Raw genomic sequence first — 24,403 nt, forward strand, 5'->3', positions numbered from 1 at the left:
CTCTCCTCTCCTCTTCTCTCCTCTCCTCGCCCCTCCTCTCCTCTCTCCTCTCTCCGATCCGCGTTCCACCGTTCAGGTTCGCTCCGGTTGCGTCCGTGCTATTTGTTACTCTTCCACGCCATTCGGTTTGCTCGTTTTTACCGTTAATCGCGCGCTTTGTAACTGTCCAGGCCAGCGAGTTTGCGCGCTCCGCGGCGGCCGAGCGGAGAAAAGGGAGGCCGACAATTACGCGCTCTTAAGGATATTTCATCGGTTGTTTTTCGGCTCGTAGCACCCGACCACCTTTCAGCGCGGTCTATGAACCGATCGGAATTCCCGCTCTTTTTGCTCAGACCGCCGTGGTTTTAGGGAACGTACGCTGCAGCCGAGTCGAAGCTCCAGTCAGCCGATCGATTTCTGCCTCGAGCCTCCATCGAATCGAGCTCGACCCAAGTGACCATCCTCTGTTAGCTTCGTTACGTTACGTTTCGTTTCGTGATGAGATTCGCGAATCTGCGGTGCCCCTAGTTTTCTCGGATGATCCTTGACCACGGCCAACAGCAGCGCGCGCGCACGCTTCCGAGAAAAATGGCTGCGAGGGGGCCATCGTTAACGAGGATACTCGGTCATCGATTCGACGTCGCAGAAAGGGTTCGGTTTATGAGAGGTGACACTAAATTTCGCGCGATTACTCGAGAAATTAGCCGGTCGTAAATAAAAGCGCGCCATGGTGGATTTGAAACGCGTCGATAGGCCATCTCGACTACCTGATGGCTCAATACACTCGCGGCTTTGTCCAATTCATTATATATTCACGGCTTCGTCCGTGTTCGGCCTGCTAGCAGCTGAAAATAGTCGCGCGGTATAAATCATGGAAACCGCAAGTATGCCTGAGCAATTAAGCCGGCTCCGGAGGATCTTGATGTCTCAATAGAGACATCACCGTCACCGTTTTCTTCTTTCCCTGGAAAGAAGGTTGATTCATAGAGCCTAGGGGTATACCTGCCTACCCGTTCCCGTTCGGATTATTAATCGATGACGCGTATTTTTCGTGCGACCGGTGACGTACTCGAATTTCCAGGAGCGTACGAACTCGATTTCTCCCCTCGTCTCGTGCTACCCCTCGCGCCGTAATATCAATTAAAATAACGACGAGCAAACTGGAATTACGTCGGACGAATGGAAGATCTGTACGGAGTTAATTGGTTCCGACGACCGGCAATTTTGCTCTCGCGTACCACCACTATAAAATTTAATTCCACCTTTATTTACGATGAAATTTTTCCAGATAGACACGCACGATTAAAAAGTATGGAGATATACGACGACGGTTTGGAGGGTGAACGCGCCACGACAGCAAATCACTTTTACTCGCCCCTTTACGAGCTTCAGAGAGCCATGGGCCAGTACAAGAATGTCCAGAGGGTCATCAGGGACTTCTCCCTTGCACCCTGCATCGCGCATCCGGCTATTCGGATGTCAAAAGATATTTAAGCCCGGTGCTCAGCTCCTAAATGCCCGTGTAAACAGATCGTGTTCCGAAAGCGACTGACGAATGTTCTTTACAATTTACGACCATACTTTCTCGACGATCAACAAAATTGTAGTTCCATCGGTCTGCTTTCCCTTCGGCCTCCAACTATCCCGAATCTCTACTCTCCGTGCCGCCCATCTTGTTTCTCGCTTTACGATATCCGTGATGTAACTTTGTCGCTCGGACAACTTCCACTCCTGATATTACCGATTCTTCCCCTTTTATCGTTGCTATATAATCTTCGTGTCTCACTTTGTACCGTACAAAGTGATTCTAAACGCTACAGGTAATATCGTTAAACCAGAAACGTCCATCAGGAGCCGGGGGGAAAGTTGGACCCCGTTTCATTACATTTTCCATCCGTTTTGGCTCGCTCCTTTCCGCCCTTAATTCACATTTCATTGGTCTATTTATACTTTCTATATAATCAAAGGCACAGGTGGCACGGAACGTATCCAAAATGAGTACTCGAATCGTATTACGTAGAAAATTATCAGTGATCTACCATAAAAATCGTGAAAAATATTCTGCTATTCCGAAAAATAAAAATACTAGAGCAAAGTTCTATTTAAGAAAAAATTTCTACTTAACCTTCTTGAAGTAGAAATCTATCTAGTGGCGAGGATGACAATGAAGGTGGCTACAATACCATTTACATTTAATTCGTTAGTTTATAATTTCGGCATCACCAGTGGCAAACGGGGCACGAAACGTGCCTAACACCATGCATCATCTCAGAAAATTAGCACGATTTTATAATGGCGTAGGTCACCACCCTACCTAACGAGAGATATCTCTTCGTTGAAAGATAGAAAATTATCATAAAGATAGAAAATTGATACGCGGAAGAGTATACGGTGGTACCAAAAAGTTTATATCTATTATACCATAAACTTCTAGCTTTCTTCAAAGTGCTGTCAGTATCCTTCACTTTCTTGGAGAACGTGTTAATTACCAAAAACGTGTTCTATCGGCGCTCAGACGCGACCATTAACCCGCGTGTTTATGGCCGTCGTTTCCACGGAGCTCGATAATATTCCCGACAATACGAGAGTCGGTAGGCGTTCCGATGAAATTAGACGTCGCCGATTCTCACGCTATGGCGTGGTCCACGCTATCGGGACAGGCACGCTTCCATAGACACGTCGTAATTCACGCGCGGGACTTTCACCGTTAATCGTTCCGGCTCCCTTTTCTAAAACGAACCGCGGGTACCAAGCCGCGTTAACGACGCGTAAATCATCTCGTTGCGTCGATCGCTACCCCGTGGAACGATCAAGACCACGTTACTTTCGTCCGGACGTCCGACCTTCCTAATTTAGTTAACGACGATGTTAACGACGACGAGTTAATCGAAGCCGCCATGACGCCGGCGCCATGACAGTCGGAGGACCGCGACGCGCTCTAGGCTGACGACGAACCATCATCGAGTTTCGCGAGTTACGAGATCACCGCGTAACTTCTTCGTTCGAGCTTTTCAAGGGGAAAGAAACCGGATTGTTCAAGACCACGTTACTTTCGTCCGGACGTCCGACCTTCCTAATTTAGTTAACGACGATGTTAACGACGACGAGTTAATCGAAGCCGCCATGACGCCGGCGCCATGACACTCGGAGGACCGCGACGCGCTCTAGGCTGACGACGAACTATCATCGAGTTTCGCGAGCTACGAGATCACCGTGTGATTTCACTGTTTCAGCTTTTCAAGGGGAAAGAAACCGGATTGTTCAAGACCACGTTACTTTCGTCCTGACGTTCGACCTTCCTAATTTAGTTAACGACGATGTTAACGACGACGAGTTAATCGGAGCCGCCATGACACCGACGCCATGACACTCGGAGGACCGCGACGCGCTCTAGGCTGACGACGAACCATCATCGAGTTTCGCGAGCTACGAGATCACCGCGTGACTTCTCTGTTCGAGCTTTTCAAGGGGAAAGAAACCGGATCGTCCATTTACCGGGCGCCTGTCGTATCACTGAGATATTGGGTACACTCGAAGGCTCTTTTTCCTCGATCCTGACCATTCGTGTCACCGTAATCTGCCTGCTTTTTCTCCAACTTTTATACCGTCACCTTATTAGGCTAATAGGTCTCGAGCAACGATGGAAAGCGTACAACTGGTGGATGGTGAAATTTATTATACTGTTAAAGAGAGGGCAGATAGGAAGCGAAAGATCTCTCGACTGTGCCTTGTCCTCGAGGCACAGGAACTAAGTAACTGGACGTTCCATTACGTCATATTAATCTACAATCAACGTACGCATTAATGGCGCGGCAATCGTGTCATTACTGTATCGTAACGCGGTCATTATCTATCCGGACGGGCGGCGATGGAATTATACTGCTTTCACGGCCGACTCAATTGCCATCTCGGAACTATAATCGAGATAAAGCCGTACAACGCTGGATCGTAGATCGTGATTGAAAATATGTGTAAGGTGTACGCGCTGGTCGCGTCCAGAACGGGGTTTCAGCCAGGCAAGGGAATAAAGGAACAGCCGAGAACAGATCCATCACCAGGTGAACGATCGTTGGGCCGATTTATCCGTCATCCCATCTAAAGTTCACCAGCCCGACGCTGCTTCCATACGCGTCTCCCTTGTCTGTCTGCCTCCGAAGGTGTGGCCAGGAAGACAGCCGAATTTGACAGTGAACGCTCGGTTCGGGATCGAGAAGGAATTCGGGATCACTGCTATTTCAGAAAATCCAGAAGAATAATACCAGGTACGGTTCCGCTTCGGTCTCCCCTCTAAATCTACGCATGATCTACGACACGCTCGGGGACACTTTCCTCTCTATCATCGACTTCTGGTATCCTAACTAGGCTTCACTCGTCCGAGTTAACTACTCGAAGGAGCACGATAAATTATCCATCGCGTCATGCTAAGACGTCGGGGATCCACTCGCGAGGGAATACACGTTAATTTTCCCATATCCCGGCGTGGCGTCATTAAAGTCGCTTTTCAAGCAGACCTCGCTACGTCGAAGAGGTCAAAGACCCTGTGCGATCGAAAACGGTAATAGGACGTAAATGTGCCAAATGACAGGTTCAGCGATATCATCTATCCGATTCGATGCGATGTCAATCGTATCTCGGTTGTCACCTTCTTTCCTTCGATGGGTTATCGACCTTGCTAGGTACTGCAGATTGCACGGATCGATTAGAAGCGTAAAATCGACTCTCGGATATACGCGATGAGCATCGATCTTGATGTACCGTGAGACGTAACTGGTCTCTTAAATCATCGGGATTGCTCGCGAGGAAAAATACCGCTCGGTTGTTCGTCAAGTCGTGGCAGGATGCTTTCAACGGCGTCGTTTGCCTAGCGTTTAAACCACGGACTGTCTAACGTCCGATTTCAGACCGAGCTTTAGGAACGAGTCGAGACGAAAATTCTCAAGGAAGCGGCTTTCACTCGATGCACCCTTCAACGTTTCCTGAGAAATAATCCTCGGGCTACGAGAGGCAACGTCCAGTTAACGGAATCATTCATACTCTACGTCAACCGTGTGCGCGAAGCAAGGAGAGAAGCAGCGTCGAGGCACTTGGTACACGTCAATGTCAGGGTACTCGTACTTGCGTCGGGCAAAAGCGTAAGAATAGAATCGAGTGGATAGGCTCTCCTTGTCCCTCGACGTGGACAACAGAGGTACACTTCTTCCCGTTTGAGAGAAGGCTCGAGCGTAATCAGCAATGGTCGCTCGGAAAGAGGCCAGAAGGAAAACAAAGCGGGCATTATCGTTCTTTGGGAACACTTTCGGGTCCTAGTGACTTCAACGACTCGTGCGGCAATTATGACTCGATGGCTCTATTGCCGCTGTGTCTATGGCACTTCAAGCCCCATTTCCGAGCGTCAATCCTGCCCCGTAACGAGTGGAAGCAGCTTTTCGCTGGGAGAATGATCTTGGAACCTTTCGAGTTCCTGTTAACGCTGTTCGCGAAGAGAATTCGCGCTTCGAGGAAAATAGTCTAATGTAGAATGAGAGCTATCAGAGCAATCCAGTCGGATCAATTTCCCAGTTGTCCGTAATACCGAAGATTGCAGTCGTTTGGAACATCAGCCAACGAGTCGAATAGCTCTATCAACTGGACCAATTTTCCGCCCGATTGTTCCGCGACTCGTTCTCTTCCTGGTCTCTTCCTGGTCGAATTTGGAACTAGAAAAAGAGAGACGGAGAACGAGGAGGAAAGGTACTTAGTTCGCGTTACAGCGACAGAGATGACGCAAGACGCTGTCAAATCGAGAATGACAAAGTATAGACTGAGGCGTTGGAAGCGGAAAGGAAAGGAGAGGTTAGCAGGAGGATTGGACCACGAGTTAGTTCGATTTGCCACGGTCGCGGTGGTATTTCTATCGCGTCTAATGTAGCGATATACGTCGGCTGTTAACAACTCTTTCTCCTGCTCGTGAGCGCGTCCGTCGCGTGAAACAAGATAAGCGAAAAAACGAGGGATAAATAACGGAGGCTACTTCTCAGCTATCCTTCGAGCGACGAGAATTCCTAAACGGTCTGCGCGCGTGTGTGCGAGCCGGTGGTAAGTGCGCGTACGCGTGCGTGTGTGTCTGGATTGGAAAAGGTCGCGAGAGGAAGACGGAGGGAGCGTGGAACGCGGATGTTTCCGGAACCCGGCGGATGGTCCGTGTTTCCGAGATAAGAGGCCTAAGTTCGGCATAGTTCGGTAAGTGGCGAAGATAAGGGGCATCGAGACGGCTGTGTTCGCCCGTTGGGAAACACGCGACAGCCTGTCTCCCGGTAATCGACGCGGCTTGTAATCTTAATTACCTGAAATACCGAAGAGAATCGCGTAGCTCGGTTGTATCAATATGGCCGTCCTTCGGCTACGAGCAGAAAGAAAGCTCGTTAAGTGCGAGCCTCGCGAGAACCCGCTTAAGTGTGCGCCGTGCTCTATTATCGCCACGAGAATGGGATAGCATGGCCGATACACCTGCGTTCCACGGTGAAAACCATAGGAATGATGTCGTCTTCCCGGCAACGATCCTTTCGACGCCTGAAATTAAGTCGAAGGGCAGCGGACTCTCGGGGTCGTAACTTCTTAAACGATACTAACACCGCCTGGTGGATTTTAATGGAAGTCGACGAGGACGATCACCGAATAGTCTCGCTCGTATTCCCGATACCTCGAATCCCCTTTTGGAATTTCCATACCGAGGCTCGAGTTCTCCCCGACCGACTATCTCGCCGATAGTCGTAAGCCGAAAGAAAGCTCGTTAAGCTCGACCCACGTGGGAACCTCGGACGTTTATGGTGGCTGCGCTATTATCGCGAACGAGTCGACTCGGTTGCGGGACGCACCTGCTATCCGAGTACACGTGGGTATTCGTAACAACGACGCGTCTAAGCACAGCCATCGTTGAAAATGCACGAAGAACCGTGTGGCAAACTCGATCTCGAGGAGTCCTCCGTCTCTCGGGGGTTACAAAATTTCCGTCACCTCGCGAGGCATATAATTCTTCGCGTCAACGAGATCATTAGCCACTGCGCGCTGCTCGATCTCGCGATCGCGAAGGAGTTACGAGCATCGCGAATTATCCGGCGACAAGCGCGACTGTCTTCCCGCGCTTAATGAACGCCAGGCTACTCGGATACGCTAATTAAGGTGTTCCAGCTATCGCGTGCTTTAATTTATGGCAACACCTCACCGGTTATGATTTACACGCGTCGCGGCAGAGCAAACTTCGCGTAATGCACGCCCGGCAGCCATTCGTTCTGCGAGTATCGTCCACACTCGGTCGCCTGGCGACTAGTACCGATAATTAATTCCATTCCGATCGTCCACGGAGCATAATGCTCCGAGAAATCGGTCGCGCATCGTAGCGATGATGCACGAGGCCGGTTGCCACGGTGGACGTATTATCGCCGCGTTTACCGAACTACGTGCACGCGTGTTTGGCAGGTAACGCTAAACGCGTCGTTATACCGGTTAGCTGAGCGCGGATTAATGATCCGCTGGAACGTAGCCGAGCGCCGTTTGTTTGCATATCATTAACGCTGCCGACGCGGTTAATTAATCGTCCGACGATCAGCCCCGTTACGACTGTTATCCGGTTTCAATTTGCCATGCAAATACAATTTCGCAATCTTTTTCTTCGCGCCGTCCGCTCCACGGCCGCTAACGCATTTTTCATACCGGCTCGTGAAACGACACGTTCGCGTTGCCGCGTGAATCATCGCGCTCGTGGTAGTTTCGCTTGAATTATTGGTTGTTCCTCGTGAGAAGCTCGTTTGTCGTGACGACGTCTCGCGCGCAAGGCCTATCAAGATTATGGACTCGAGAGGGCCTTGTTAACTAATGGCTTTCGCGGAAAGTCGCTGAAAAACGAGGAATCCTCGAAACTACCGGGGATATTTGCAAAAGCGAGCGTGGAATTTACGAATATCTACCTTTGGCCCGAGCCCGTGCTCCGCAGAGGGTCGTTCGTGATTCTTTTTTACCTGTGCCCCCCCTTTCGACGTCGAATTGCTTTATTTCGGCGATAGACGTTCGAGCGGAGCGGAGCAGAGCGGAGAACAATTCCACGGCGGGACGCGCGCGGATTAACCGTAAGCGGCCGATAAATGCGAGCACACGTAACGAATCGGGGTGCACGCAATCAAAGGGGGTGGCGCACACGAGTGCACGGTAGCCCTGCAGCGCGCAAGGAACCGCCGCCAATAAATCTACGTGGGCGAGATTGCCTCTAAGATTAAAAGTACGCGGCTCGGAGAGAGAGCATATAAAAGTGCCGGGACGAACGGGAGGGGTGCGGTCGAAAAATTTTCGGTCGCACGAAAGGGGGCCCGGGGTTCGCTCTCGTTTGCATCCTTCTGGAGCTCGCACTTTACGGGCGCGAACCAGCCTGTTACTCGTTTTTTCTGCCAACCGAACATGCGACATCGTGGCCACGGGGGGAAAAGGACCGCGATGACCAATGGATTCCTCGATTAGATGCGGGGCTCAATTAAACGGGAGGCTCGGGGCTCTCTCCTTTCCGACGATTTATCGTTCCCGCTCGTTTACGTAAAAGTGAACTCGTCGTAGAGGGGTTCGCTCGTAAACGCGAGTTCTCTTATTCTAGATACGCGGTATCGGAGATGTAGATAAAAGGGAAGCTCGATAATCGGACAATAACCTTTAAGAGTTAATTTCTTCCACCCTTCCAGGCACTCGAGTCTCCGGGCGTTACACGCTGGTTATCCAGGGTACCACGACGCACACGCGTTCGCGTGGAGAAGCCTCCGATGGAGGAGAGAGGGAGAGAGCGAGAGAGGCTGTTATCGAAGCGTTCCTCTACAAACTCGAGTTTCTTTACTCTAAATATATGCAAAACGTAAGGAGAGAGTAGGTTCGATAACCGAGAGATAATCTGTATAAAGTCAATTTCGCGCGAGCAGTCTCAGCGACTCTTCGGGGCACCCGCGTCTCGAGGCGTTACGCAGGTTTTACCAGAGGTGCGACGCTGCTTCGCGGCGAAGAGAGATGGAGGATGAACAACGGCAACGACAAGAACGCTCCCGGTGAGAAAGTCTGAAAGGACGAGAGTAAAGGGAGAAAAAGGGGGATGCTGGTGGGACGAGCAAAGAGAAGAAGAGGCCTCGTTACGCAGCCCGGGACCAGGCGTATATACGCAACGAGAGATAACATCGGCCCAATACGAATATACGTAGCCGGGGGCGCGTAACGCGAATTAAAAGGATGACTCAGGCGTGGACGGACGTGCTTTTGCGAAACACAGGGATATCCTAACGAGTGGCCGATTAAACCGAGTCCGCCGCGTCGATAAATGCCACTCGCTGCGAGGGTATGAAGTTGTCCCGCGCTTTTGCACGCTCTTGGCGGCTGTTCGACGTGTGTGCTATTACAATCAGCGCGCGGCCTCGCGTTCTAATTGGCGGTCTGCGATCATTTCGTGCGGCATCGCGTGATTACCTCTCGGCTCCGCCGCGAACCTTCGCCTTTCAAGCGGAGCTTCACGCGGCGATTTTGACTTCCTGCGCGGGATCCACGCTGCCACGACGCTTCTATCGTCGCGTTAGCGTGCCCCTTTGCGGTTGTCGGCACTCCGCTAGGTGCAGCCTCGTTTTGCCCCAACGGGACCTGTCGATCGACGATGCCTCGAGATCGAGCGGCGATCGTCGATGGAAATGCGTCGCCTCGGGCATCGATCCTTCTTCATCGAGACCCTTCGCGGTACCTCGCGATGCTTTGCGATTGCTGCTGTCAATCTCGAATACATCTACCGTGTCTCTGGGAAGAGGTATTAATCCGAGTTTATTACGCGACCTCTGCGAAACGCGTGCACTCTCCAGAACAAGCGAGTGGACAACGTTCGCCACCTGACAACGTGCCACCCAGCTAGAAATCCAAAGAGAGACTTTGCAACGAGTAGTGGTTCCTCGACCACGTGGAATCGCGCAGCGTCCTCGCGAGATCCGGTCAGGGAAAAAAGTCAACAGCTCGAATTAACTTCTCTCTGTCCCTTTGCGTTTCGTTGCATCGTTGCTGGCTTTCCGTCTCCTCCTTCGCGCCGACCAGTTCGCGCTCTGGTACGTACCCACTGCGAGGAGAGTCGGAGGCGCGATCTCGTAATTATTACGTCGCGGAAGATGCGAAGTGACGCGATGATTACCCCATCGCGAGGCTGCCTCAAACAGCCCCCCATCTCGAGACCACCTCTCTTCTCTTCATCCTCTCCCTCTTCTCCGCCTCCTCTCTATTTATCTTGCCGTTTTTCGCGCGGTAATTGCGCCGCTTTCGGCCGAGACAATGGCGCCCGGCTGCGAATCGGCGCGCAATCTTATCGACGTACGAGGCTCGTCCATCTTTTTCCGCTGATTTATCGCTTTAATAACGGCATTAAAATTCAGCCGCACGGCTTATTACGAGCTGTTCATCACCCGGCGCGAGGTTGCTCGGCTTTCGACTGTGGCATGCGAGTTTCAATTTCCACGGTGCCGGGGTACCGTTCCGTTCCCGGCCGCACTCGCGGGCGACCTTTGGCGAATTTACGAGCGTGCTCGGGGTTCCGCCGGTTCGTCAGGCCGGCCACGTCGACAGCGGGAGGAATAAATCTCGGGCAGGGGCGACGAAACGCGGCGAGAAAACGAAGCCTCCATTCTCCACGCTAATTGTCGAGTGCCGTAAGCGGCGCAACGACACGCCGGGAGCGCAGGCGGCCGAGCGGGCCCGGTGGACGGGGACCGAACACGGTGCGCGTCCTCGTTGCACGGTAGGATGCACCGGGCCGCCATTTTCGTGGCGGCGCAACAGAGGCGTAATAACTGCTGGAATTCATGGTAATGGCGATAATGCGTGCTTGGAACGATGGGGCCCGCAGGGGCTGAAACAAGGAGGAGGGCGGCTGCGCCGAACAGGCCTCGAACGGAGGTGGGGCACCCTGCCACGCTACGAAGACGTTTACGTACGCGTGTATGGATGCCTTGCTTTCGCGTACGTGCGAACGGAGGTCCTCCAGGGTAGACCTGGCTTTCTGATTGGACGAATTCTTCCGACCGAATGTACAGCACGGCCTCCGTCGGGACCCCTTTCAATCAGTCCCGTTTCGATTTCGAGTCTCGGAGCGCGCACCGGTCCATGGGGTCCCTTGGTCCCTCGTTATTATTCGACTGTTCGCTTACCGGCAAGCCTTCCCCGCGATATCCGATTTCGATTAATCGATAGTCTCGCGAGGAGGTAGTAAATTTGCTAAGATTGGCCTGCACTCGCGTCCGCTCCCCTTCTTCTCGTTACTCGTGGAATCGAGGGGTTCCTTTCGGGTTTCTTTCGCATCGTTTCGATACCTCGAATCACTGCTACGCGTTCACTCGAGGATCGTAAATGCGATCGCTGTAGGGAGAGCCATAGGAGTGGTCGCGTCGGGTCTCCGATTGGTCGAAACGCCTCAGCCGGATGTGGAGGTCGGGCTAAAGCGAGGGCGAGCTCTTGAATTATCCGTCTTAATTTGTCCGTCACGAGAATTAGCGCGAGTCGAATGAGGGACACGGAGAGAGAGAGAAAGAGAGAGGGAGAGAGAAGTTTTACAGGCACGAACGCGCGCCAGGCCTCCCATGGTGCACCCAACGGTCGACCTTTCACCCCGAGGACCCTGTACGCTCGGAGACGTACACCTTGCGTGCCCCTTCCTTTTTCTCGCGTTTCAACCAGTTCCTATCGATTATGACATCGTCAACGCCTTCGAGGTACACGCGACGTTAATGTTCTTCGCGGCGTTATACATCGGGGTACATAAACCAGACGTGTCTTCCTTTCGACGATATCGTATTAACGGCTCGATCGAGCTGGCTTTGCTTTGCTCGCCACTGGATGGTCAACAGTTCGTCGTTTAATATTTGCTCTAGGGACTGCACGCGCGTACAAACGTTCTATTACCCGACGTTAAATCCTAATAGGCTGGTTTGCCTCCTTCGCCCCTAATAGCCGCCCTTTCCAACTAACCCGACCATCGACTTCGAGGGTCCCGTCGTAACGAAATCGCTTCCCACTTTACCCGTTCGAAAAACGAACAACGCGACGTTTCACGATGCAAAAATTCGAACCAAGCTTCGAACACGCGACCGATCCGAGAGATATTTCGGAGCAGAGCCCCCTCGTTTCGGATAGAAACTTGGCTGGAAGTATCCTCTGAAAAAGCTGTTTGCTGGGCAAATACGCCACAAATACGGTGAAGTATGTACAGAAAGAATGACGCGGCCCTCCATGTTACTACCCAGAGCCTTTCTCAACCCTTTTCGAGAGAGAGGCTGAAGTGCTGACAAGAGGACCGCGTCCTGGAAGGGACACTGGAACCGTCATCCGCCAGTCTCGCGTCAGCGAAAGAAAACACCCGGACAAAGGATCTTAATTGGAAGCGGAGAAAAATCTACCATTCGTTCCAGTAAACGAATTCCTGACGCGTTCGGTTGCCCGCGAGTACCTCGAGTATCCGTGACACTGGACCGGCAGGGAAAATGATTCCGTGGAGAAAGGAAATCGACTGGTAGCACTTACCGAGGGTGCCATCGAGAGAGAAGGAATGCCTGTCGTTCCTCCACGCCCACGAACACAAATCACAGGTGGTAAGTCCGTCGGTGGTAACACCCTCCTCCGGTAAATAAGGTGGTCTAGGCGGCGGAGGCACGAAGCTCCCTATCACAGCCCAAAGAGAGTCGACGTCGTTCCCGACGCCCGTGTAGTACAGCAGTTCCTCCTCGGCCACACCGGCAAACCAGTCCATGTCGTTTACGCTGGGATGAACCGTGTTGGTGCTTGTCGTGCTCGTGCTGGCTACCGTCACCTGCAACATTCGTGCACATACCTTTGTCAATACTAGTTTCGTCATGAACTCTTTAGAAAACTTGCCCCCTCAGGAAAAGAATATCAGAGTTCCTTGAGAATTCCTTTGTCTGTACTAGTTTCGTCATGAACTCTTTAGAAAACTTGCCCCCCGGGAAAAGAATATCAGAGTTCCCCGATTCTATAAAACGACTAACTCGTCGGGTACACCCGTGTCCTGCTACCAGGATCTAAGTAGTCGTTCGAGTAGTCGTCGATTTTGGTTGATATGGATAGCAAGAAACGACCCTTTTCACCCTGCTCCGCTGCACGGAGAGGGAGCAAACAGTTGTGGATAAACACAACTGTTAATGGAGGCGGCACGGTGACATTACGCTTGCCAATCGGAGGTGCCATCTGTCCAGGGAGGACAGAGCGAGAGATCGCAGGGAAGTTTGGCTTGATGATCCTCTTCCGCTCGTATTTCGTGAATCACCGGCGCAAATAGCGGCTAAAAAGTGTACCGTTCGGCTGGTCTCTTGGTTCCTCGAAGCGGAAGGGTGAGCGGCACTTTGTGGGCAAGGCCCAGTCGTCCTAACTCCTACGACAAACAGTGAAAACGGCGCGGGCGGTCGCAAACAAATCTTTCTCCTCTCGTCTCCGCTCGCAGGTTTTACGTGTCGGATAAACCACGGTAAACAGTGACAAAGCGTTCGCGTGTTGGTAGACAGACTGAATCGCTTCGAATCGACCATCCACGCGGCCTTGGAAGGGTTTTTCGTAATTGGGGCAGATTACAAAGGAACGATGACGCTGCGCCTTTTGAGATTCTTCGAGTTTCATCCTATAGAGGCCTATCGACTGTAATCACCGGGGATCTAATGCATCCTCGTTTCATCGATTTCTTTGATGATAAGGTGCCGATACTCGAACGCTTAGAGCTCCATTAGACGTTTAAACGATTTATCGCGGTGGCCGAAGGGTGGAGATATGGACCCAGGTAGTACAGTGTCTTTGGGCAGTTTTGAATACACAGTTTCTCAGAGTCTAATCTTCTCTTATTGGAATTCTATTCTCCTAAATTCGCTCGTAATTGCAATGGAAATTAAGAAATATTCTCAATAAAATTTGGACAAAATGTTAAAGTGCAGTGACGATGAATGTGTAGCCTGGGCTGGCATCGACCTGGCGAGGATTTGCACCGGTATTTGTTTTAATCTTTCTCTTCTTTTGGCGACGTTAGGAACGCGACAGTTCAGTTACATGCCAGGCCTCTATATTCTTTTAGCTCTAACCAGCAGAATTTAATTCTTTCCCTGTTTTCTTTCCTACGATTCCTACACAAAATAATCCTAACAATATTAGGACTCAAATAGAATATTTTCAGTAAAGATCCTAAACTTTGACAATAGGAGTTAGACCTAAGGTAGCAGCTGAATACCGACAAGTTCTCTTAAATTAATTTTACAGTTCAATCCATGGATTTTCGATAAGACATTTCAGTAAGACACACTGTCGATAAACCTCTATACCTGGAAACTATTTCGCGATTCCATATTAAACAGAATATTCTGAGCTATAGTTCTAAACTTTGACAATAGGAGTTAGACCTGAGGTAGTAGCTGATTAATGACAAGTGCTCCTAAATTATTTTCACAGTTCAATCCATGGATTTTCGAGGAATCATTTCAATGAGAAGCACTGACAATAAGTCCCTATACCTGGAAACCATCTCGCGATCTCATATCAAATAGAACATTCTCGGCTAAAGTCCTAAAATTTGACAATAGGAGTTAGACCTAAAGTAGCAACTGATTACCGACAAGTTCTACTAAATTAATTTTATAATTAGTTTAATCCAGGGATTTTGAACAAGATATTTCAGTGAGACACGCTGACAATAAGCCTCTATACCAGGAAACCATTTCGCGATCCCATAGGATAAAGCGTGCAAGGTAACGCGTATTACCGAGAAATATCGTGCGGATGATTGTAACGCAAACCCCATTCGATTAATGCAAGGAATATTGTCGTGGCTGTATCCGCGACTCGGCGAACCTCCCAGCGAGCACGCTTTAGGGAGGAGCGATTTTGAGCGATTTTCTGGTATCGATGCTTGCACAAGCAGCGATTACCCCGACCAACGACCATGTGCCACGAGACCGTGGCCGCCCGGAGCCATGAATTTCACACACGATTTCCCTCGAGTCGAAGAAATACCGGCTTCCACGCTGCGTTTCTTTCAGCGACGAGAAATTGAAAGGAGCGTATTTATATTCGTCACAGTCTCGGTCTGCCTTGCAGCCACGTGCAACATAATCGTCTACGATTATTGCAGGAATGAGCCACGAACAGCTAGGATTATTCGGGCGAAATCGCAGTGGTAATTCCACGTACACGGCGTTCTACCTTCGCCGCGGTTCCAAATAATACGAAAACGAAGCGTTCACCGTGTCGTGTCATTACCCGATGACGGTGCACCGATGATTCGTCGACGGATCACGAGGAGGAGCATTGTTCGTGCAGGAACTGGAGCGAACCAGCGCGAGAATCGCATTGTGCGCGTGTTTCAATTAAACGAATCGTCGATTTCTGTGCCTTCTTTCACACGATTTCCCCGCAAAAAGAAGAGTAACACACAAGGCTCGAAACACCCCGGTGTCCCATGGGCCGGGGTGCTTTTGTGTCGAACGAAGGGGGTCCATGACCGTGATTATGGATGGGCCTCGGCGTGGATGGGGCCCCGTGGTCGCCGCACAATGGCACGCATTGATCGGCTTAATTACCGTGATATCGGCGTAATTAAAGCCCCGTTGTGTCAAGACCCTTCTCTCGAAGGCGTCGACAAAACCCGTGACTGGACTCCCGGCATCAGGATTCCATCTGCCTCTCCGTCGCTCCACCCGGACGCCTCGTAGTATCTCTGTTCACCTCGCGCCGAGTGACCGCTTCGTCCGCTTCGTCCGCTTCCTCGCGCGCCGCGGCGATGCTTCGTTAATAAGCCATTATCCGCAGGGTGACGCGTCTTCGACGAATCACCGCGTATTCCACGCTTCAGGCGTTTTCAATCACGCCACGCTCGAAAAACGCGGCCCTCATACGGCCCTGAGACGATACGCCGGATAAATTTTCAAGGAATCTCTATCGTTTCTGTCCGGAACACTATCCCCGAGACCGTGGAAGAAGAGTAGAAGGAACTGGAACAGCGATCAAACGCTTTTCAATTTACACCGCGTATAAGAAGATCCGGGAACAATCGGGCATCGGCGAGCCGCCATTTTTGCTCGGGATCGCGTCACGTCGATTCGGCCGCGTTGGTAAATTTATCGTGTTCTTCTAGCCTCGAAAACCCAATCCTCTCTATATTCGGTTCGCGTGTTTCGAGAAATTCGCGTGGTCTCGTGACACATCGTCCATAGGATCAGTTGGATCGGAGGTGTTGGAACGAGATCGACGCAACGTCGGGACACATAACCTAACTCTTCGGTAGCTCGACAGGGATCGCGTGCAGCGCTGAACTCGGTGAGTGATCATAAGCGTTTGGCTATTCTACGCGCATATTACACAGGTCGCGTTAACAAGTGTCGAAGAAGCGAAGCTCGAATAGGAGCCTTGTCGCGCTATGGTCAATTAACTCGTTCGGAAAACCTCTTCCTCGCGGGAGAGGTTTGATTGATTTGCGATCCTCCGCTATGAACGTAACGAGCGGACCGAAAGTGTCGATGCCACGAGTGGAGCCCGTGGCTTTCCGATCTCCTCCCGGTTGGCTCGTTACGTTCAAACGGAACGTATCGTTATAATTACGAGGCGTTGGCGTTTACGAGCGAGAGAATGATGCCTGGTACCTGTTAACCTGGACGTTCTCTTCGGCGCATCATTGGTTCACGGGTAACGCGAGCGGCGTCCACTCGTTAAAAGATTCGTTAACTTCTCGCCGACGGATCGGCCAGCGTGTTTATCGTATTACTCCGTGCTATGAATTTTAAATCGAGGCCATAAACGGGCGTTAGCGCGGGCAGAAAATTTCATTGTTACAGAATCGAGGGTGCGAGCTCGGAGTCCTTCGAGTTGACGGAGGGTCTCATCCGGCTCGTCGTAAAACAAACACGCGCTAGAAAAAGAGACAGTTGCTCCCAGCGGGACAAAGGAAACGATTCCCTCGTAAAATCGGGACGAATCTTTCCCACTGTCCAGGGAACGCGTCACCCCCGCACCCTTTCCCGAAACCGACTCCCCCACTTGCAACGGAAAGGCAGGAATTCCTTGCTCTCGGTCCGAATCCATCTTATAGAGAATTACACGCTGGAATTCGCGCCCTCTTCCCGTCCTCGGACATCCACTGGTCCCTGTATTTCGTCGGCTGCCGCTCTGTCCATTTGCAATTCTGACACACTTCGCGGCGCGGCTATAGAACCGATCGTCCCTGTATCGGCCTCTGCGACGAGGCCGCAGAGGAATCTGTCCGCAGTTTGAAGGAGGAAGGTGCCGCGAGTGGCGGTAGCTGGAATACCAAGCGATTCCCGGAAACCGCTTCTACCTTACCCCCATTTCTCGCAGCCGGCCTTCCTCCTCTTCAATTTCGTCCTTCTCGTGTCATGTGTTCGTTCCTTGGTACGTGCTCTCGTGTCCTCTCGACGACGTCGTCGTCGTCGTCGTCGTCGTCGTCGTCGTGGTAGTCGTCGTCTTGGCTGTTGTCGAAGGCCTCCTCATGCCACCGAGTTTTCGGGCGCGATACAGAGAGGGGCGTGGGGATGGGGCTGGGACTCTCCGTGGCCAGCTTTAAGGGGTCGTTAAGAATGGGTTCGAGGGCCAGGGCCGTATATAACGGATAATTGACAGCCGTTCCCGGGGCCGCCGTTTACTTTGCATGGACATTGAATCCGCGCGGCAACGCCGGACGAATGGACGAGCGGACGGACGAGCGGACGGATGGACGAAACGAGACGAGAGAGCATCGACGTGGGACCACGAAATTCGAACGCGAGGGAGAGATACCGAGGATGCCGTTAAGGGAACGCGGGATAAGGGAGGCGCGGTGTAAAGGCAAATGCTCGGCCCGGCCAACCTCGTAAATTCTTCAATTTCGATGCTCGGAAAGGCACAAACGCGGCCGTGACATGCTACCCTTCCTCTCGTTACACCGACCACGAGCATCGATTCGGTTTAATTGCAGGCCGCTGGAAAAACGCGGCTCGATCTCGCTTGTGCCGGCGTTCGAGTCTCCGCTCTCTCGGCGCGCATCGCTATTTCGTTCTCCCATCTTTTCCCTCCGTCGTCCACGCTTCTAGCACGCGTCGTTATCGTTAGTTCGGAGATAGAGATTGCGCTCGTTGAGATAAAACGACTCGGCGCGTAGCTGATCGGACAGGGTGTTTAAGAGGTGCGAGAAAAGTTGGCGAACAGGCGTGCGCATTAGCCTCGGCTCTCCGTTCCGAGCCGCATACTCGCGCCATGTAATGACAATGTACAGTTAGGCGAATGACAAGTAGAGCGGTCTCGATGGCCGTGAAAGTACGCTGCTCTTCTTCGAGTTTACGTCGCAAATTACGATCTCCCGCTGGTACGTCGTGCGCGACCTCACGCGTGCCCTGATGTACGTAGTGCCACGCAACTCTCTCGCATTAAGGGCGTTGATGAAGTCTTTCGTGCTGGTTTCAACCGGCCCGCTTTTTTCCCTCTCGCCGCGTTTCTCACCGTTACGACCGCGGCAATCTGCACGGACGGGTAATTTTTTCTCCCTTTTTCTTTTTCCCCGGCAATCTCGTTCACGGCTCGCGTTCAACGTGCACTACCGAGCGTGAAGCTGCTTAAGGAAAAACAAATGTTCGAGGAATTCCGCGTGACTTTAATCACGAGGGCCGGTACCGATGCGCCGGCGAGCCGAGAGCGTTTAACGCGGAAGAGGGTGAAAGCGAATAAATTCCGTGTCGCTGCAGGACTCCTACGCTTTGCCCGGGTACTTCTCGGCACGCGGGGAGAGGGGAACAGAGGGAAGAAAGAAAAGGGAAAATAAAGGAGCAAGAACGAAGGGACACGCGATCCAGAGAAATACGCGTTTCACCGTAACGTCCGTTGGCCGGACGATACGTTAGCGAGATCGGTATCAGACGAGAGCGATGGGAACGATTCCGCGAAAGCAGGTTGCCTGGACCAAAGTGACTCGTCAAAAGGTTCTCGGATACTCTCCGTCTTTTTCTCTACCCGAGAGTCAGGTAATCGGTCGCGTGGTTTCAGGCAAGGATTTTTCTCTGCCCCCCCCCCTTCCCCAGATACCCGTGGTTTCCCCTTTCCTTTGTATTTGTCGCCCGATCTCTCGATCCCTCTCTGACCAACGAATCGTGGACTTGTCAGCTCGTTTGGCTTACACCGGCTCGGGGATCGAGATAAAATCCAGCGGCGGCTTAGCCACCCATAATGACATCGATGCAGAACTCGTCGATGAACCAACCGGGATGTCACAATATTGTGGTACATTCGGGTGCAATGGTATACTCCCTTGACCCGATCTCGGTCTCTCGGACCCGATCCTAACTGGATATACAGGCATCGCGTTGAGTATTCGGCTAGGTTCTAGGTAGGGCAACGATATCGCTAGGTGAACAACGTTCGAGGCAAATTATTGTCCGTTAGCGCGACGAACGTTCATTTTCCTGCCGTTTATAGCGATAAGTTTCTAACGATTATGCCAAGGATAAAGCCGCCGAGATGTACGTAAATTATAGCGGGTTGTAAATTATTTCTTCTCGGGCGAACGCATCTCAGCCAGGAAGTGGAATAGAATTTATACATACGGTTGCCGAACGGGCCGCGGCTTTATTGCCCGGTGGAAAAAGCCGGCGCCATTGCTCGATTTTGCCAAAGTCCAATTACCCACCCCTGATAACAAAGGCGCGCATGGTGCGCTGCCAACATAAATTACAGGCCGTTTAATTAAGCAACGTATTACGAAGAAGAATCGTGCCCGTTAACAAACTTTTGCGTAATGAGTCAGGTCGCGTTTATTGCTCGGCGCAAGAGAAAAAGTACAGGGAAAGCGGTAAGAAGGAGATTTTATCGCCGGTGGCGAAAAAAATGAAGATCGATCAATTTTTACGGCGGTGTATTACCGTTAATTAGTAAAACGCCAGCGTGTATTTCGCATTACCGCGTTAATTGCCCGCGAGAGGGGGAGAAAAAAGGCCCACCCTCCCATTCGCATCGGGCGGCCTTTCTACTACCCGAACGGCGGCGCATGTCGAAAAGCAACCAAACCCGTTAATAAATTTCCCCATAACGAGTCCGGTCGCTTTATCAACGTCCGCGAAAAAACGGGAAACGATCAATTTCTTAGAAACGCGGACGACCAACCGGGTAAGGAGAATTAGCTAACGCGCGCGCGCGATCGACAGCGTCTCCGTTGTGCCTCGTTCCTCTTCGATCCTCCTCCTCCTCCTCCTCCTCCTCCTCCTCCACCGTCAACCTCTCGGTCGTGGTCAAACTCGATGAACGTACTATAACCAGTTCCGCCCCGCGCGGTCTATGAACGATCGAAGGCTTGGAGGGACGAAGAACTGGACGAGGAATAGGAAGAAGCGGACAACGAAGAAGACGAAGAAGAATAGGGACGAGGAAAGGACGAGTGCAGCGTATAGTAAGCACCGCGACTACTTTGTCCGTCTGTATACGTTGAATCATCCGGTCGGTTTCCTTTCACGAGCCGATGGCAGCCGTTCCCGCATCAAGGCCTGTGGTCTCCTCCGAGCAAGCATAATGACTCAATCCGCGATCCACCTTGCCCCCACCCTCTCTTCCCAACCACCAGGAAAGAGATCTTCCTTTCTCTCTCTCCTCCCCGCCTCTTTCTCCGACTCCCTGCTGCCCTTTCTCTTTCTTCCTCGCGCCGATATTATACGCCCGTTCGCCGCGAAACCCGCAGAGGCCGGATTCTCCGCTGGAAGCTGCGATTTCTCTCGTCACCGTCTCCTCTCCGTCGCCGGACACATTCCACCGTCTTTGTCACCGCGACGCTCCTTTCATCCTGCCCCCTCTCTGCCCCCCACCGCGTCTTCCGCACCGTGCAAGCGTCATGTTCGTCAACCGCCAAACTCCACGATTTCTCTCTCTCTCTCTCTCTCTCTTTCTCTCTCCTCTCTGCCACCCTGTGCTGCTCTTCCACGATCCCACGAATCCCACAATCGCCCCCCGATGATCCCCGTGGACCGAACCGCGCGCTAACTCGACCGGGCTCGCGTGACGGCTCGCTGTTTGTAATGCCCCGACCACCACTCCCGTGATTATAGCTCGTGATCATCCTCCGGCCAGCTATGACGAGAGAGAACCAGGCGACGAGACGCGGACGTCCACCACGAACCACTGGAACGAACCGAATGAACGCGTAAGGTCGGTGGCTAATTGTCGGCCGACCGTATCATCTGCGCCAGCCGGGGAGAAAATCAGAGATTGCCGGCTGTTAGAGCTCCACTTATTTCGGACCTTCTCTTTTGTGACCGGCCACGCGATTTTATCGCTTCGAACGACATCCCGCGAGGGAATTACATCGAGAATCTAAAGATCGGCCGCTTTCACGCGAGATCGGGCAGCTTCCGAGTTGATAAATCGATAATTTATCGAGCCCCGATGGGGGGATTCTGGAACCTCACGGAAACGATTAAGCCGGACATGGGAAATTTTGTCGGAATGCCATTCGAATTTTTCACCGCGATTACCCATAGATTAAAAGATACAAAGTGCACCGTCCGGTGGAAGCTTGTACGTATCACGCGGAGCTTCGGGTACAGGATTTATCGCTAGGAAACGCAATGATCCAGCGACCCGTGGTGAGGAATCCGAATAGCGATTACCATACGGCACCATAGAGGCCGCTTATTCAACGGCCGCGAAGCGGGATCGCCACCGTCCTGCGATCATTCGCGTGAAATAGCAACCACCACCACCCAGCTGTCAAAGTAATGCTCCACGCCGGGGATGTTGGCTGGTTTCTCGCGGGACAGCAAACTAATGCGTCTACGAGTTTAAAGACGGGGCTGAATCGAACGACTCGGGTGTTCCATGGATCGTCTTTTCCGCCGTTTCAGCAAACCCCGTGGCTACGAGTATTCCTGTAAATCTCGTTTAATGGCACTGCGCTACACGGAAACACGCTTATCTCTATTTGTTCTAACCCGTTACCTCCGTTTCCTCGACGAACGGTCGTTCACGGGCCCCGGTACGCGATCGCGAGAGTCGATCGTCCGAAATAACATTTCCTTGATCACGGGTTCGTTACCCTCTTCCCTTCTTTCCCTTTTTCACCTCGTCGATGATCGAGCGACGGTGCTCGGAGATTCGGAGAATCGGGACGGTGAATGATCACAATGATCGCTTAATTGAGCACGGGATATCGGTGCTATCGCTGGAGGAAGAGAGTAGCACCGGCGGTCGAATCTCCCGTCGATAAGAATTCTGTGTTCCAACGTTGACAGTGGAACAGCTCCGAATGATTCGGCACTTCTGTCAAGGGGGAATGCGGTTCCGAACCGGTCCACGCGCCACCTTTTCGGATTGCGCGGACCACGCGGATGCTTTGTACCGGGTGTTCTACCCGACTTCATTATCGCGGCGAATTTCTATTCGCTAGATACGCCGCAATGACATACCGATCGTCGATCAACTCGAATTTGTCCACTTGTCTCGTCCCAGTGGCGAAACCTATCCAGACGTGTGTCTCCAATCGGAAACTCTCGTACGCTGCTACCTCGTTCCAGCAGCTGCGCCGATCACGAATACCGATCTCTCCTTTCTCTTTCTCTCTCTCTCTCTCTCTTTGGTATTTAATTTCTACTCGCGAGGAAAATTTTTAAATTCCGCGATTTTTCGACGTCCAAACTTGGAACTCGAAGACGAGCATTGGTCCAATGATCATCGATCTCGCGGCGATCTAGCGATAATCGGTGGACAGCAGTCGGAGATGGATCAATTACCGCGAGAGTACTCGCTTGGAAGCCGACCGCTAAACGACATCTGTATTCCCGGTTCGGGTCCCGAGTAATAATGGATCGGCGTATTATTATGATTTCAATGGCGTGGCCCACCGATGCAAATCTAGATCGTGCAGCGGGCCTGCTTATCGGGCACGCCGATCGGCGCGGTGATTGATTCTTCGGTATTCATGCGGATCGGCGGGCCGCGATATCATCGTCGTCATCGTGGAACCGGCGCGTTGCCACGACGAGAGAGACACGTTGCGCAGCGATTACAGAGATACAGAGCGTGGCTCCCCCAGAAAACCGTGTCTACTTCCGATCCACGTCACGATCGACCGAAAGCTACCGAGACAACTACCAACTGGCTCGCGCGTCCATCGCGGATAGCTTTCAGTCTCTCTCGCCACACCGTGTGCTTAGTCGAGTGAAACGTCATTTTTCTCTCTTCCTCCCTCTCCGTTCCTCTTCCTTCATCGCTGAAGGGTGAAGAAGGATCAGGTACTCGGTAGAAATCGATCCGTGAAACACGGCTTCTCCGTGACCACGCAGTACTTAGACCTCGCTTGCCTTAAGTCTTAATCGAGATTTCGGTACGATGAAATTATAGCTACCGGTGCGGGGGGCGAAACGGTATCGACAGGGGAGTCGCGAGAGACGTTGATGTATGACCCCCGCTTAGAATCTCGGATACTGTGCCGTCACTTGCGACGCCCTGCATAGAAATATAGCGTCGGGTACTCGCTGGAAATTGATCCGTGAAACACGGTTTCTCTTTGGCCACGTAGTACTTAGACCTCGCTTTGCCTTAAGTCTTAATCGAGATTTCGGTACGATGAAAGTATCGCTACCGGTGCGGGGGGCGAAACGGTATCGACAGGGGAGTCGCGAGAGACGTTGATGTATGACCCCCGCTTAGAATCTCGGACATTATGCCGTCACTTGCGACACCCTGCATAGAAATATAGCGTAATAACGTCGATAAACCGATGACACGCCGATAAATACGTCCTTGCTGGAGGATCGTTGTTACAGTTCGCGTGCGGGTATCTATCTCGTTGCGGTTGTAATTTGTTGCCCCGTTGGCAATGGCGAGGAGTTTTGCGTAACGCTTAGCCGAGGTGTCGTTTATAGCCGATTCGCTCGTGGATCATTCACGGAAGAGGGAGACTTGTGGAGCCGGTGAACGGAAGCGCCATTTTGGAAACTCGGTACTTGATCGTTCCGAGTGAATCACGGGAACAGTGGCACGGTTCGCGATCTTATCGCAATCTCGCCGCTAAACCGCAACATCGTGGTCGTCGCGAAAGTCTCGCCTGGATTCCGGTATCACGGATGCGCTTTGTAAATTCGTTATGACGGCCGATCGCGCAGTTAAAGTCCACGCTGAAAGAGCGCGAATCGAGAGGCAAGCATTAAGGATCCGGTTCTCGATTCGCTCGACGATGATCCGAGGCTCGCGCTTCGACGACGTCGCTGCCGGGGCTTAATAGTGTCCCCGACGTGAAATCGCAGGTTCGCGCGCGGAAAAAGAGGAGAGGAGAGAGAGAGAGAGAGAGAGACAGTCACGAGAGCGATCCGCGAGGGCACGGATGGGGACGGAGCGCGTGTGCGAAAGAGAGAAAGGGGGAGAAAGATCGCGTTGAACGAGGGAA

At 52.0% G+C, this 24,403-nt stretch overlaps 1 protein-coding gene across 1 annotated transcript in view; it reads right to left on the reverse strand.

The window, feature by feature from the left end:
• The window catches only part of LOC108550555 (TSC22 domain family protein 1), a 33,496-nt gene extending 20,640 nt beyond the window's left edge, over positions 1–12,856 (reverse strand). Inside the window, exon 1 of the mRNA XM_017904305.1 lies at positions 12,526–12,856. Within this exon, the coding sequence (XP_017759794.1) occupies positions 12,526–12,856 (331 nt within the window). The remainder of the gene's footprint in view (positions 1–12,525) is intronic.
• Positions 12,857–24,403: the final 11,547 nt, after the last annotated feature.

This window comes from Eufriesea mexicana, unplaced genomic scaffold, assembly GCF_001483705.2.
Source record: "Eufriesea mexicana isolate 0111107269 unplaced genomic scaffold, ASM148370v2 scaffold2839, whole genome shotgun sequence".
Taxonomy (NCBI): Eukaryota; Metazoa; Arthropoda; class Insecta; order Hymenoptera; family Apidae; genus Eufriesea; species Eufriesea mexicana.